The 15,091-nt window shown below is 45.6% G+C and overlaps 1 protein-coding gene and 1 long non-coding RNA gene across 7 annotated transcripts in view; one reads left to right on the forward strand and one right to left on the reverse strand.

Annotated features, from left to right (window-relative positions):
• The window catches only part of SLC24A4 (solute carrier family 24 member 4), a 199,597-nt gene extending 192,054 nt beyond the window's left edge, over positions 1–7,543 (reverse strand). For all 3 annotated transcript variants that reach the window (XM_053280737.1, XM_053280727.1, XM_053280717.1), the window contains exon 1: positions 7,387–7,543. In XM_053280737.1, the coding sequence (XP_053136712.1) occupies positions 7,387–7,543 (157 nt within the window). The remainder of the gene's footprint in view (positions 1–7,386) is intronic.
• Positions 7,544–8,184: 641 nt separating this feature from the next.
• The window catches only part of LOC128338392 (uncharacterized), a 38,835-nt gene continuing 31,928 nt past the window's right edge, over positions 8,185–15,091 (forward strand). For 2 of the 4 annotated variants that reach the window (XR_008312599.1, XR_008312598.1), the window contains exon 1: positions 8,185–8,322. This is a non-coding gene — a long non-coding RNA (uncharacterized LOC128338392). The remainder of the gene's footprint in view (positions 8,323–15,091) is intronic. The other 2 variants (XR_008312600.1, XR_008312601.1) reach the window with 1 other exon arrangement.

Below are 15,091 nucleotides of genomic sequence, written 5' to 3' on the forward strand. Positions count from 1 at the left end.
TCAAAATTGTTAGCTAGAAACAATTTTTTGGTCAATATTTGTTAACTAGAAACGCCAGCTAGAAAGTGGGGAAATGGTACACACATAATTCAATATGCCAAAATTGCTATACTAAATCTGGCAATGGGCTCACTTCTCCCTTGAAATGGGGCACATGAAACAAATCTGATGCTGATCAGGTTGCCAACTAACATATTAAAATTTGGTGCAGTCATAGTCCAAGGCATCCTGGTTATTAGAAAAGTCTGAAAACCTATCTAACAGTCAAAACTTCAGACATTAAAGTTATCTAAAGGCCAGAAGTCCACATACAAAAACAACTGCTGAGCTGTGAGAGTTGCATACACCTTCACATATCTGAATAAGCCTCAGATTGGGGAGAGGGGATTCCAGTGGCAACCATGGGAACACAGGAAGCTGCCATATATTGAGTCAGACCATTGGTCTATCTAGCTCTGTATTGTCTTCACAGACAGGCAGAGGCTTCTCCAAGGTTGCAGGCAGGAGTCTCTCTCCGCCCTATCTTGGAGAAGCCAGGGAGGGAACTTGGAACCTTCTGCGTTTCCCAGAGCAGCACCATCCCCTTAAGGGGAATATCTTACAGTGCTCACACTTCTAGTCTCCCATTCATATGCAACCAGGGCAGACCCTACTTAGCTAAGGGGACAAGTCATGCTTGCTACCACAAGACTAGCTCTCCTCTCAGGAACATGCAACTGAGTGAAAGGATGCGGAAATTCCCTTTGAGCATCCTACAACAAACTTGGGACTGGGAGCGAGGATTTATGAAGCAGAAAGGAACATATATCTATGCTTGTAGAAGGGAAGCAGGATTTATTTAATACAGATAGAGAGATCACAAATGCACACACCACACAAGGTTCAGAGGGTATAAAACTCAGGAACTAAATGTATCTTATACATTATCTGGGTTGTAAACCACCAGATTGTTCCAAAAATAGATTCATTGCAGTTACTGGATCATCTGATCCTCTAGTTTCAGATAATAAACAAATGCCTGATGGTCCTTTAAAAAAAAAAAGTTTACAATCCAATTAATATCAAATGGAGTCATCAGTTCTATTTCAGTAAATGGAATTAAACTTGTATTTATGACCCTGTGCAAGTGGGTCATATTTAGACATTCAGTCTGCCTGTTCGTGAAATATAGCATTTTAAGAGGGATCTCAGAGCAGATTATTTATTTATTATTTTTCTGTGTAAACCGCCCTGAGCCATTTTTGGAAGGGTGGTATAGAAATTGAATCAATAATAATAATAATAATAATACCAAAATAATCCCAGTAGTAACTGGCGCCCTAGGTGCAATTCCAAAACAACTCGAAGAGCACCTCAACACCATAGGAGCCACAGAAATCACCATCAGCCAATTACAAAAAGCAACTTTACTGGGAACAGCCTATATTCTGCGACGATATCTATAACAGCAACAACATTGACAATAAAATTCTGGCATCCCAGGTCCTTGGGAAGGACTCGATGTCTGGACAAAACAAACCAGTCAATAACACCTGTCTAACTGTGTTAATAATAATAATAATAATAATAATAATAATAATAATAATAATAAATGAAATTCAGCCATCCCAGGTCATTGGGAAGGACTCGATGTCTGGATAAAACAAACCAGTCAATAACACCTGTCTGACTGTGTAAACAACAACAATAACAGTACACCTAAGGTGTGAATGAGGCTTTGCAAGGTGTGTTATAGGCATATACAAGAGCAACTCAAATCCTGGATTGGTGAACCTATTCCTGTTCCAATCTTGTCCTCCCTCTTAGATAGGGTGTCAGAGTCTGTTTTGGTGGTGGTTGTTTTTTAAATATGTATATGCATAGATATAGGCATTCTTCATCTCACAAAAGAAAATTCAAAAAGATGCTAAAACCAGTTGGAAAATTGCCCCAGTGATCAAGGAGAAAAAGTGTGGTGGTGATGTCACTGGTGTTAGCCAAGAGACAGCCACTGCAATCAGCTGATCTCTATTTCAACCCAAATCACACCCAAAACCTGCTGAATTGTGGGGGGGTGGGGGACGACGGGTGTTGTCCCAGGATGAAAAAATGCACATCAGTTTTGAGGTCAGTGACAGCTATCAAACTAACCCCCTCCAGTGTTATATCTGTCTTCAGTCTCTGTTTCTTCAGCAGCAGTATATGCCTGATCCTTAGGAGCCAGGCAGGATTATGTATGATTTTGCTTTTTGAGGATTTGAAGATGCTCTGCAAAGGTATAGAGTATTAAGTTATCACCAGTAAGGCAGAGAGAGATTCAGGTTTAACCATAGGTTCTCTACTGGCCTTAAAAAAATAATAATAATAATAAGGAAGCTGTAAACTCAAACCGTAAAATATGAGATGCTCCAACGGACCACAGCATTAGAGGCTCTGCTCCAACAATGCTGCTACATAGGGATGTGCGGACCATACCGGTGGTCCGGTTCGGGGGTTCAGGGTCGAACCGAACCACCACCACCACCTCCTGGTTCCGTCAGACTGGAACCGAACCGCCGGGTCTGGTCCGGCCGGTCCACGAATTTTTTTTAAAATTACATTACATTTTACAGTAAGTACCTTTAGCTCCTTTGGGGGGCTTGCTGAAGCCGCGGGGGGGGGGGGTGTTCCGTGTGGGTTCCCTCTCCCCCCGCCGGCCTTCTTTATCACTGCCGCGGCCCGCTGCAGCCGGGTAAAACTGAGCATTTTCGGCCCTTTCGGGCCTCCGTACGAGCACACGGCCGCCATTTTGCGGCGGTGATGAAGAAGGCCAGCAGGAGGAGAGGGAACCCATGCTGGACACACACATACCCCCGTGGCTTCAGCAAGCCCCCCGAAGGGGCTAAAGGTACTTAAAATGTAATTTCATTTTTTTTAAAAAATTGCGGACTGGTCTGGGACTGGACCGGTGGGGGGGGGGTTCGATGGGGGGCCAGACTGAACTGGCCTGGTTCCGTTCAAGGCCACTCCGGCCTCGAACCAAACTGGGCCAGACGGTTCCATGCACACCCCTACTGCTATATTTACATGAGGCTGTCCTTTAGAATTACTTACAAGTTTTTGCTAGTTCAGAATATGGTGGCTTACCTTCTCCTTGTAAAGAGTGGGTTAAGGGTGGGGATACAATAAAAATCCTTGATTGCCTACTGTCATTGCAGATTAATTCAAAAGGCTCATTTTGATCTCTTCCTTATGCAACTTGGGCCCTACTCAGCTTAGGCACTGCCAACTCTTCCTTCATGTCCTATCATAAAACCTCTAAAGCCAATCAATAGTGTCCTCTTAACAACGCTATCTTCGTGCCAAATTGCAACAGCAAGAGCATGCAGGGAGAAGTTCTCCGTGGTTACTGCATGACTATAGAAGTTGAGTGCCACTGGAACCCCCTTTGCCTGGAGACTTGCCAAAACCAGGCAGCATTTGAAATTATTTGGTGTCCGGACATAAACATAAACCACGGATGGGCTGAGGCAGGGGCTTTTAGACAGGTTCTAAAAGATTTGATCGGATGCTTTGATCTGATTTTAACTGGATGTTTTCTATTCATTGTCCACTTATGCTCTCTAGCTTTGTGGGGTGGAGCAGCCTAGGAATGTCTCAGTAATAATACTTTGCATTTATTTAGATCAGTGATCTTCACTCTTTTTCCAGTGGGGATCAACGTGAGAGCCATTTCCCACTGCACTGATGATCTCTGCACAGTACTGCACTTTTCTCAGTGCTGGAGGGGCCATTTAAGAGAGATGAAGCCCTCTGTTAAGAGCTCTAGGAAGAAAGCGCTGGAAAGGGCTACCCTTTCCGAAGAGGGCTCCGTTTCCGTTAGAGGAGCCCCATCAGTGCTGGGCAAAGTGCAGCACTGCACGGTGAAAATGGTTGTCTCCACATGGTGCCAAGGGGTCTGGGCAGAGTATTCAGCTTTAGCTAAAGCTTCACTAAACAATTAGTCAGGGAGCTGCACTTAGGGTTGATGGGGACTACCATTGGCCTCCAGGCCTTACAATGAAGGATATAGATTATGAGCCAATTTGGGACAGGAAACCATTTTCTTATCATTTTTGCTATGTAGGTTGTTTTGTGTGCCTCTTTGTTTAAAACCAGTATATAAATATTTGTAAAATAATAATAATAATAATAATAATAATAATAATAATAATAATAATAATAATAATAAAAAATACACTTTAAATGTTCAAAGTGTTTCACACACATTATCTCAATACAGTATATCTTGTAAAAGTTTTGTAATTTAATAATTACAAAGCTGTTGCAAGATACACTGTATTGAGATAATGTGCATATTGAGATAATTAGCATTATCAAAAAAACTGCCCAGTAGTGGATCTGAGAGACCAGTAGCATGCCTCAGATCACTTAGAGCAAGGGTTCTCAAACTTGGCTCCCCAGATATTGTTGGACTACAACTCCCATCATCCCCATCCACAATGCGGAGATCCAAGTTTGAGAACCCCTGACCTAGTGAGTTTGTAGATGATGTAAAATGTGAATCCATAGCTGGCTATAGTGGGCAGCAAGATGGGGCAGATGCCAGGAGCTTAAGCCTGGCAGGGACTTTGCTAAGAAGGTCTGAGGAAGACGGATAAAACTTTCAGGATATTCCATAGTCTTTACGTTTGTTGTGTAATTAAAGAAGAGCTCTGGCACGAATGGTGAAGCGACCTTTCAGTTATACTATCCCAAGAGGACAGCTGGACTTGTGGTAGCAAGCATGACTTGTCCCCTTAGCTAAGCAGGGTCTGCCCTGGTTGCATATGAATGGGAGACTAGATGTGGGAGTGCAATAAGATATTCCCCTTAGGGGATGGAGCCGCTCTGGGAAGAGCATCTGCATTCAGAAGGTTCCAAGTTCCCTCCCAGGCCTCTCCAAGATAGGGCGGAGAGAGATTCCTGCCTGCAACCTTGGAGAAGCCACTGACAGTCTGTGTAGACAATACTGAGCTAGATGGACCAATGGCCTGATTCAGTAGAAGGCAGTGTCCTATTTCCTATGACAAAATGTGACATATTTCAAAAATACTTTCCCATCTGATTTCACTCACTCACATGACTTGCCCGACTTCTGTATGCTCTCAGTCTGTGTGCCCTAAACTCCATGGTGATTCCGGGGACCCACTGATCACTAGCTACTATCACCTGGAAGCAGAGGGGGCCAGATCCCGAAGATGGTCTTAGCTTGCTGAGGGACTTCCTGGCTTACAGCTCACACTCCTAGCCACTACACCACACCATAATGAAGGAAGCCACCAGAGGAATTTTCATCTCATCCGAAGTCCACACACATCACACCCACTCCCTGCTCCGGTTTTAAAAGCTGTGTTTCTCTAGCACCTACTGTTAGCATCATGACTGACAACACGCCCACTGGTGTGTCCAAGCTAAGGCGAGCTTCTAGCAACCCAGAACACTCCCATGCCTTTAATAGCTACCTGGCAAGGTGGGTTTTCTACTGCTAGTAACAAAAGATTGCTGGCAGCCCAACAAACAAGGATGCCAGCTGCCCCTTTATTGAAGAGCGTATCTTGTTTTAAAAAATTGTCTGTGGTTTTGAATTACAACAGATCCACAGATTGTAACAGATGCCACTGATTTCTGATCCCCCATAGCTCCATTAGACTCAACAGAGCTACAGCCCACGGCTTCTTATTTTTTAAATGTTGATCTGGCAGCCTAGTTCTAATCCACCTATTTTAGAAAAACTGTTCTAAGCTGATGGAGAGCAACACAGCAGGTACACAGAAAGCATTTTAGTGGGCCAAGTTCTGTTGACAAGTATTGCACAACTCAACTTGCAAAGGGCTCTTCAGAAGGCAGAAATGAAACCCATTAGTGATCACCATCATTTTCATAACCTTCCAACCACATCTCTTCTCTGCTGAAAATTCAGTCAGTAGGAACTGGCACTTTTACGCAACACAAAAATGAGGCAGAGAGCCTTCAGTTCACTATCCCTGATGTCACACATAGCAATGTTACCTCCCTCTCAACAGGCTTCTGCTGTTCTCCTCACTTTTCTGAACCAACTTCCAGAATGACCTGGTCATAACTATTCACACATTACATCTTCCCATCATGAAGGTCACTCGTTAGTGTGACCCCTTGTTCCATGGAATCATAATGTTGCTTGCAACAATTGTTCCACATATTCAAGATCTCAGATCTGCCTCTGGAGTTCTCTGGTTGGTATGGAATCAATTTATTCACATGCATAAGTCACATGGCTGTTACAGATGTGAGCATAAACGGATGTACAGTTTTTCCTTCTGCACAGAGGTTATCTCCCATGTAGGGGGAAAAGATGTCATGCATTAATCATTGCTGAGTAATCCATTGCTGGTAGACAATCCTTAACCTGGAACTACTGGCCTGAGCCATCTGCCTGAGTATCAAATCTTGCACTGACGCTTACCTGGGGATCATATATTCCCCCAGGGTATGCCCCACACCTCAAACAAGCAGAAAGAGTCACCCCTATGGAGACTAAAGCTGCAATCCCAAACACAATCACTAGAGAATAAATTCCATTAAATTCAGTGGGAATCACTTCTGACTAAATATGCTTAGGATTGTACTGAGTCAGACCACTGGTCCATCTTACACTTGACTGGCAGCAGCTCTCCAGGCAGGAGTTTCTCCCAGTAGGGATGTGCATGAACTGAGGTTTGTGCACAGGTTCAGAGCTGAACCGGTTCAGATGAGGTCCAAACCGGTTCGGCATCGCCAGTGGAGATGGTGAGCAGGATCTTTTAAAAAGAGGAGAGCAGGTCCTTAATTGCTCTCTGCGACCACATGCAACTTCCTGCTGCAACAGCACTCCCCCCCCAAAAAAAACCCATGCACGGCGGGGAGCACCACGGGGGGAGCAAGGTCTTTAAAAAGCTGCACATGCAGCTTCCTGCTGCAATGGCACTCCCCCCAAGAACCTGCACATGGGTTTTTAAAGATCCCGCTCCTGGCTCCCACCCTCCAGCAGTGCCAAACTGGTTCAGACCTCATCTGAACCAGTTTGGCTCTGAACCGGAGTATGAACCTTGGTTCCTGCACATCCCTATCTCTCAGCCCTACCCCGATACACCAGGGATTGAACCTGGGACTTTCTGCATGCCAAGCAGATGCTCTGCCACTGAGCTACGGCCCCCATCCCCTAAGGACTGAGTAGCATATCACTCTGCTACAGAAATCAAGTCACGGGGAATCACTGATGTGTGAATAGGAGCGAGGAGCACCTGTTGCACGGGAGGAAAAAACCTTCCGCTTATACAAACCGAGGCCCCCCACCCCCGCTGGACACCCTGGTGGGAGTGTGTGTAATACATCCTACCCGCTTTTCGTTCACTCCCGCCAGCCACCTACCTAGCTTGGAAAGCAGGGTAGACAAGCACCAGACGAAGAATAGGATGGCGCAAATGAAGCCGAGCTGTTGAAGCAGCATCTCCCGCCTCTTGCGAACTTTCCTCAGCTTGGAGAGGGGAGGCTTCGAGGGGGCAATCGGCTGCACTTCCAGCCCCATCTTGGTCTGGGGCCTGCTGGTCAGATCGGGAGGTCCTGAAGGCGAGAGAAGGAAGCCTCCCTCCCTCTGTTCTCCAGAAGCGGAGCTCACTCGGAGGGGATCCTCGTGGAGGGCGTCATGCTCACGACCAAGGGCGCCTCAAGGAAACTCAGAGTCAGGGCAAAAGAAAGAAGCAGGCGTCTGCTGCTGGGAGGGGCCGGGGAAAGAGGCAGGTGAGCAACGGGAGGGTTGGTGGGGGCGCCGCTGCAGCTGGGGAAGCCGCCTTGCAGCAGGTGGCGAGTTTGGCGCCCGCGATCTCTGCTCAGGCACACGACGAGCGCGGAGCCTCCTGGAGCCCCATCGCGAAGCAAGCAACAGCCCTACCAGGCCCTCTCGTAGAGATGCGCGACACCAGTGGTGGCAATAGAGGAGCAGCAGCCAACCGCCGCCGCTGCTAATAGCTTCCCTTCCCCGGAGGGGGAGAAAAAAGTGCCCTTGCAGACCTCAGCACCACTCCAGGAGGGAGAGAGAACGAGAAAGAGCCGATCAGGACAGCGGCAGCATCCCGGCTGAAAGTTTTAGATCCACCTTCCCCGCGTCGTCCCGCGGTTGCAAGAGGCTGGCAAAGGAGCAGCGGCAACACCAGCAACCCTCCTCCTCATCCTTAGATTCCTCCTCCTCCTCCTCATCCCCCTGGCGGCTTTGCTGGCTGCCTCGAAGTGGGCGCTAAAGTGCACGAGTCACCCGTCTCTTGGCTTTCCTCTGGCGCTGCCAGGGAGGCAACGGAGCAAATTCCTTCGGTGAGTCCAGGCTGGCAAGCAAGCCCTCCTCCCTGCCTCCGAGCTTTGGCTCACGGGCAACTTTCTCTCCCAGGGACCTTGGTCGTCCCTCGCCCGGCAAGCAACGCGCATGCGCTTCTGGGCACCGGCAAGGCAAGCTCCCTTGGCGCCTCTCGCTGTTCACCACTTTACTCTGTGTGTGCGGGGTGTTTTTTCTCTCTCTCGCTCGCTCTCCTGCGCGGGGTGGGGGGAGGAGGAGGAGGAGGGGATTAACTGACCAAATTAATCTTTTCCCCTAAATGGCGCAGGAATTATCCCTTCCCCATTTAGCACTTGGCAGAGCTCTGCGTGCGGGGATGGATGAAGCCTGCCTGCGCCCGTGCTGCTGCTGCCGCGGCTGCTTCTTGCTGCTGCTGCTGCCGCCCCAGCCCTTCCCTCACACTCGCGATCATCACACCCAGGCTGCTTTGTGGCGCCTGACCTGCCTGCCTTTCCAGTCCAGGCCGCAGAAGAAGTCCAAGTTTCCCCCCATAGGTTCCCGCCTTCTAGAAACGATGGCAGATGGAAAGGTGTGGGCGGAACTGAGGACGAAGCCAGAGCTGCTGCTGTGTACGTTGGACAAAGTCGGCGGAAAGAGGAGAATGGTGGAACTGGGGCAAAAGTCGGAATGGGCCCTTTATAAATAAATAAAATTGAAGTTTAATAGTAACAATAATTCCTTGTGGAATGTGTTAGAAACATTTCAGAACAATATTTTAGACTGGAAACCTTTCCAATGTAACTCAGCCCCTTCCCAACCAGGACCCATCCTGAATGGAACAGGCTGGGACAGATATTTAGCAAATAATTATTGTGCAAAAAGCAGTGGGATGTGTTAGAAACACATAAGCAGCAGGGACAGTCCTTCCATGAGAAAGGGTGAGGCAGTTGCCTCGGGTACTGTTGCGGGGCGGGGGGGGAAGCAAGTGCTGCGCTCCCCACTGACACCACCATGGACGTCACCCCACCATCCACTGCCACCACCCTTCCTCAACCCACTGGGGCACAGTGTTCATCTTCCCTTCCTTGCTCCCATGGGGTTGTTAGAAGAGAGAGATTCTCTCTGTCGCTCATTTCTTTGTTAGGTATTTTCACCGGACAACAGGATCAAAGTTTCAAACAAAGCTTTATTTCATTGCTAGCCAAAGCTTCTGAATGCCGCTGCTCCCACCCCCGGCAGCTCATCTATGTTTTATACTGTGTAGTCAACAACTTTCGCACCTGCACATTGTATACCAACCAAAGCATTACTTTTAACCCAAAAGGTTCCGATTTGCTTCTACGTGCTATATTTCCCACTTCTGCTTCTCAAGACATCTGGCTTGTGGCCTTGGCCTGGTTCCCCTCCCCGTTGAGACATACTTTCAAGCATTATCATAAAATATCCTCAAGGCGTGTGGGGCAGATCTACCAGCCACTGTAAGTGCCGTCGATAAGGCATCTGTGCAAACCAACCGTGCTTTTGGGCTGTTTGAGAACTATTTGCAAATAATATTCCAACAGGGTGAACCTCTTCTTTCATCCTCTCCCACATGAGTTAGGAATGCCTCTGCCACCACTGCCTGAGAGTGCTTGCACGTTGCCACCAGTGCCTAGGCAGCATGGCCTGAGAATGCTGGAAGGCCATATTGTCCTTTGCCTCAGGCACAGGGGCGTAGCAAGGTTGGAGTGGGCCCAGAGACAAGATTTTAACATTCCCCCCCCCCGAAGCTCACCTCATGAAGTGAAGAAATCTTAAATGATGGACTATGCAAGTCATTTAATGGTACTAGAGAAAGACATGCTGTTCTGGTAGCTCCAGGTCTTAACACTCACATCAATTTTGGAGGATGAATACACCTGGGCAGGTGCGCAACTGGGAGAGGCAGTCATGTGACTTGCCTCGGGGGGGCTCCCCAAGGCAGTGGGCCCCCAGACAACTGACCCCTTGCCCTATATAGTAATGCCCCTGCTCAGGCAGCAAAATGTCTTGGACCGCCCCTGTACATCAGGGCAATGTTTTGCAAATGAAATCCATTCATATATATATATACCCCCTTCCCAGCCAAGAACAATTTTCAATAAAAGCAGGTTGAAATGACTGCTTCTAAGGAGTGGAAGTATTTATTTATCTATTTATTTATTTGATTGATTGATTGATTTCTATATTGCCCTTCCAAAAATGGCTCAGGGCAGTAATACAGTAAGCTATAACATTTCCACAGAATCCCAATTCTGCTATGCATTCTAGATAATAAATAGTATTCCTGGGAAAGGGCCAGGAACATCAAGTTCTGAATTATGCAGATGAACCATGGAGTTTTTGAAGTTGTACCACATGCTACATCATTCCCATTTGGAGCAATGTGGAATTGCTCCAAAGTTGGCAATCTAGGTCTTTTTTCTTCTTCTTTTTTTACATAACAGATACTGGAATGTTAATCAGGTGGAAGTTTTGAGGATGTGTGAATTTAGTTGGTTTGGACTGCTCATGAGGTGTGTTGGACCCTTTTCCTGGAAAACAGTTTATTGCCTGGAGATGGTTACCAAATCACAGATTGTGTGGAAGTTAAGTTGCTTCATAATGAGTTTGTCAGCCCTAGGAGACAGCTCTACTTCATATGGCCCTGTAACTGTATAAAGGAGGTCACCAAGCAGAAGTTATTTGCAGCAGTGTCCTTTCATTGCTCATTACTGTCATAGCAATCCTTCCAACCTTGCCTTCCTCTTGTCCCCCTTTCCCTGCTGTATGGCTTGTTCCTTGCATAGTCATCTGTAGCAGGTTCCTTTTACAGGGAGTTATGTCTTCCCAAGGACAGAAAGCCATCCACTGCCAGTGGTCCCTCTAATTTTTTTTATCTGTGTGTGGAATGAGTTTTGTTCTGGGCGGCAGTATCACGGCAGTGTGTGCGCATGTGCATTCAGAACAGGGCCTTCCTGAGTGGTAAATACTGCTTAAATAACCTGAGCAGTATTTAAAATTAACTTTGCAGTCATCAAAAAACTTGTATGCATGCACACACCTTAGAGGAAACACTGCCCCCTCCCTGCTCACCCGATCAGTCAGCAGGCTCTCTCTCTTTATATGGCAGCAACTCCATCCTTCTTCTTTCCCCCAGGGGTTTCAGCCTGGCCCTTCTTGAGGGCAGCAGTGGATTAGCCCCACCCCCAGATCTACTAAAAGCAGGTGAGGGCTTGACCTGGCAAGGAATGTCCCCCCACGGCCCTATTGCCCTCCCAGTTCCCTAGACCCCTTCTGCCCATCAGCCCCTCCCCTGGGGCCCCCATCTTGATTTGGTGTGGGAATAGCAGGGGTCACATGCGTACTGCAAAACTTCCATCTTATCCAATGTTTGTTTCAGAGGTACACCTAGGTAATTTTGGAGCCTTGACCTAAAGGCCTTTGGAGGGGCCCCCTCTCCTGCAAATTGAGCATCATCATGCTTAACTGGATGACTACCCCACCCCGGACAGGCTAAAGAGGACTTGGGGGGCCCCAGGGGCTGTGGAGGCCCTGGACTTTAGCCCTAAGAGCGCCTCTGTTTAGTTTGTCTGCATAGCTTGGAAACTGGCATTCCAGGCATTTTTCCAAAATGTTGCTTATTGCCTGGAACAGCTACTGGAACATGGATTTTGTAGATATTTTGTGTCAGTGCATCATCCTATCTTGTCCAAAGGAATGTGTAAATTTAGTTGGTTTGCATTGCTTGGAGGTTGACATTCCAGCCTGGTTTTCCAGAATGCTGTTTATCACCCCAGGAGGTACCAGAACATGGATCTTATGACTGTTTTGTCATGTTACCCCATCCCTCCCATCATGTCATGTTACCCCATCCCTCCCATCTAATCCAATGAAACTTAGCATTAGCATTCCATACAATTTTTCCAGAATGCCATTTAATACCTGGAAGGGGTACAAAAAACAATAATTGTGTGAAAGTTTTGTAACTTGCTATATAATCCCTGTGTGGAACTTTTAAATTTTGTTTGCTTGCATTGCTTGGAAGTTATCTTTCAGGCCTATTTTCCAGAATACTGTCCATTGCCCACACCAATATGTAGATTTGTGCCTTAATCCATCACTCCCATCTAGTTCTGTGTGGCATATAAATATGGCTGTGTTTTATACCTTAGAATCATCATTCCAATATATTGTTATTAAAAATGGGTTTTGGCTGCAAAGTAGTTAATGAATGCTCAGTAATGCATGGATTAATCATCATCATCATCATCTTTATTTGTTAGCCACTCCATAACAAATTGTTCTCTGGGCAGCTCACAACACAATAAAAACATCCAATTAAAACACAACACAAAACAAACTAATTACAACATATAATATTGTAATATTTTTAAAATCAAATATAAAATATTGGATTTCATTTCCAAAATATTGCTTTTATGGGTCTCTAACATATCCCACCTTTTTTGTACAATAATTATTTGTTGCAAATAACTTGCAAGTAAGGTAAAGTTCAATAGATTCTTTTTAATGTCTGGCCTTTTTATGATGTATTTCAAACATTTCATAATGCACCTCCACTACTGACACCCTGTGCATACTTGTGTCCCTGTTAAGTCCTCCAGTCCTCAGGGACATATTATCGTGAACAGCAGAGGGAAAGGAAGAGTTGGATGGATAAATGGTTGAACATACAAAACATTCTACTGCTCAAAACATAGGTGGCATCCTCGTGGTGCACTGTCAGCCCCATTCAGGCTATAGTTCTGGACTTCTGGATGCAAGGCAGTTGCACTGCCCTTCATACATTATAGAATACATTTCCCCCCTTACCTGATGGTAGAAAAAGCAACATGACAGGCAGTCTACAAACACTTAAGGAAGTCTGAGGTAAAGTTCAGACTCATCAAGTTGGTCCCATTGAAATCAATGATACATAACTTAGAACTATTTATTCCAGTGAGAATTACAGTGTGATTCCTATGCATGTTTACCCAAAAGAGTAGTACATCCTACTGTGTTCAATGGAACTTGCTCCATAGTAAGGGTGCTTTGGATTGCAGCCTTAAGAACAACTCACTTTAATTGGATAAAATTGATAGATTGCCTGATTTCCCTGGAATTGAACCCTTCAATAGCAGGCTTTATTCCAGAGACATTAATAGTAAGGAAAGGAGACAAGTCCAAAGCCAGGTCATAATACGACAGCTGGCAACTTCTTCAGACCTTGCAAGCTCTAGCTGTACCTTTTTAATAGCCCTTGTTTTTGTACTATGTGTACAGATTGATGGTGTGTATTAAGCTGTACCGCATCCTGGGACTCATGTGCCAAGTACAATCATTTGCCTGGCACAGCATTGTTGCCCGTTTTTCTTGGCCCCAGGAATTGGCGGCTTTACTTGTGTGAACTGTTTGAAATTACGAATAGTTAATATTTTTCAAATGTTATCATTAATACCCACCTTGAACACAGAAGAATGCAGGATATTAATGTTTAAATTCATACATATTTTTTGGAAATTATCTGTCATGCTCTAATGTAAACATAGAATTGGGGCTTTCCAGGTTGTAGAAGAAAGGCACGTTGAAGTTGAAATGTCCAGAATCCTTTGGCAGGCATGTAACTTTGTTCCACAGATGTGACTTGCTCAAAGCTTGCTACCATAGTATTATGAGTCACTTCTTCAATTAACTTGAAACAAGGGTGTCTATTTTCTTCGGTCAAAGGTTAGCTCGCCTTTCTATCTAAAGGTACTTTTTGCATAAAGGTACTTTTATAGCAAGACGGTTTTTGTTGTGTGTGCAACCTCTGGTGAGATACCTTTTAAGTGATGAGAATTATCTCTGTGTTGGTCTCTGAAGACAAAACGTGCAAAAAGTAGGTATATTATGTTGGAGCTACTTTCTTTGGGTAAAAGACAGGATGCAAGTGTCTTCCCCTAGGAAAAGGTCTTGTGTGGATGAACGAGGCCTAGACTGCTTGGGTTTCTGTAAACAAGCCCCTGTATTGTATAGTGTACTAATATTCCCAAACCTCTTCTCGTAAATAAGCCCTGATAAGTGAATGGCATTATATTATATTACTAAAAACCTCTGTATTGTTGTAAATAGGATTTCTGTGCTTGCAAATCCCTGTGCATGGAGGAAGATGACAGGGTAAAAAGTTCATTCTTGGTTTTCTGTAGTTTCACTTTTGGTTTAGCATTCTTGACAGTTGATTTTTGGAGGGGAAAGATATTTCAAGAAATAGAGGGAATTTTTGTTTGTTCTAATTGAATGGCGTAAAACATTGTTGGGCCAGAGAAACTGTATATATTGGGAGTATTTTGAGAGAGAAGAGTCAAGTCAACAGAGTCCTGAGAAGGTAGCCTTGTGGGTAGCCCCCGGATTTTGGCTCCTCCACCCAGCTTCTAAATTCCACTCAGATTTACATAGAGTTCAAGTGTGCCCAGATGCTAATCTGTATCTGATCACATGGGAGGGCAGAGAAGGAGGGGAGGGGAAAGTATACAAATCTGTCAAATAAATAAATAAATAAGATAATAATAAAATTCAAATTAGTTGCCACATAATTTACATTATATGCAAATTAGATCACCCAGATTTAGGAAGCTTGGATATGGCAACCCTATGAGAGAGAGTCCTGAGAGACAGAGGCCTGGAAGATGGAGTAGGCAGAGAGTCTTGGAAGCCAGAGAAGTCAAGTCTGCTGGAGAGAGTCAGAGCTGAAGGTTCAAGAAGACAGAGAGGTGAGTCTCATGATCGGTGAGACTTGCCCTGAGTGGGTTTGTGGGGAGAGTGGGCTTAGCC

Source organism: Hemicordylus capensis, chromosome 1 (genome assembly GCF_027244095.1).
Source record: "Hemicordylus capensis ecotype Gifberg chromosome 1, rHemCap1.1.pri, whole genome shotgun sequence".
NCBI classification, from domain to species: domain Eukaryota; kingdom Metazoa; phylum Chordata; class Lepidosauria; order Squamata; family Cordylidae; genus Hemicordylus; species Hemicordylus capensis.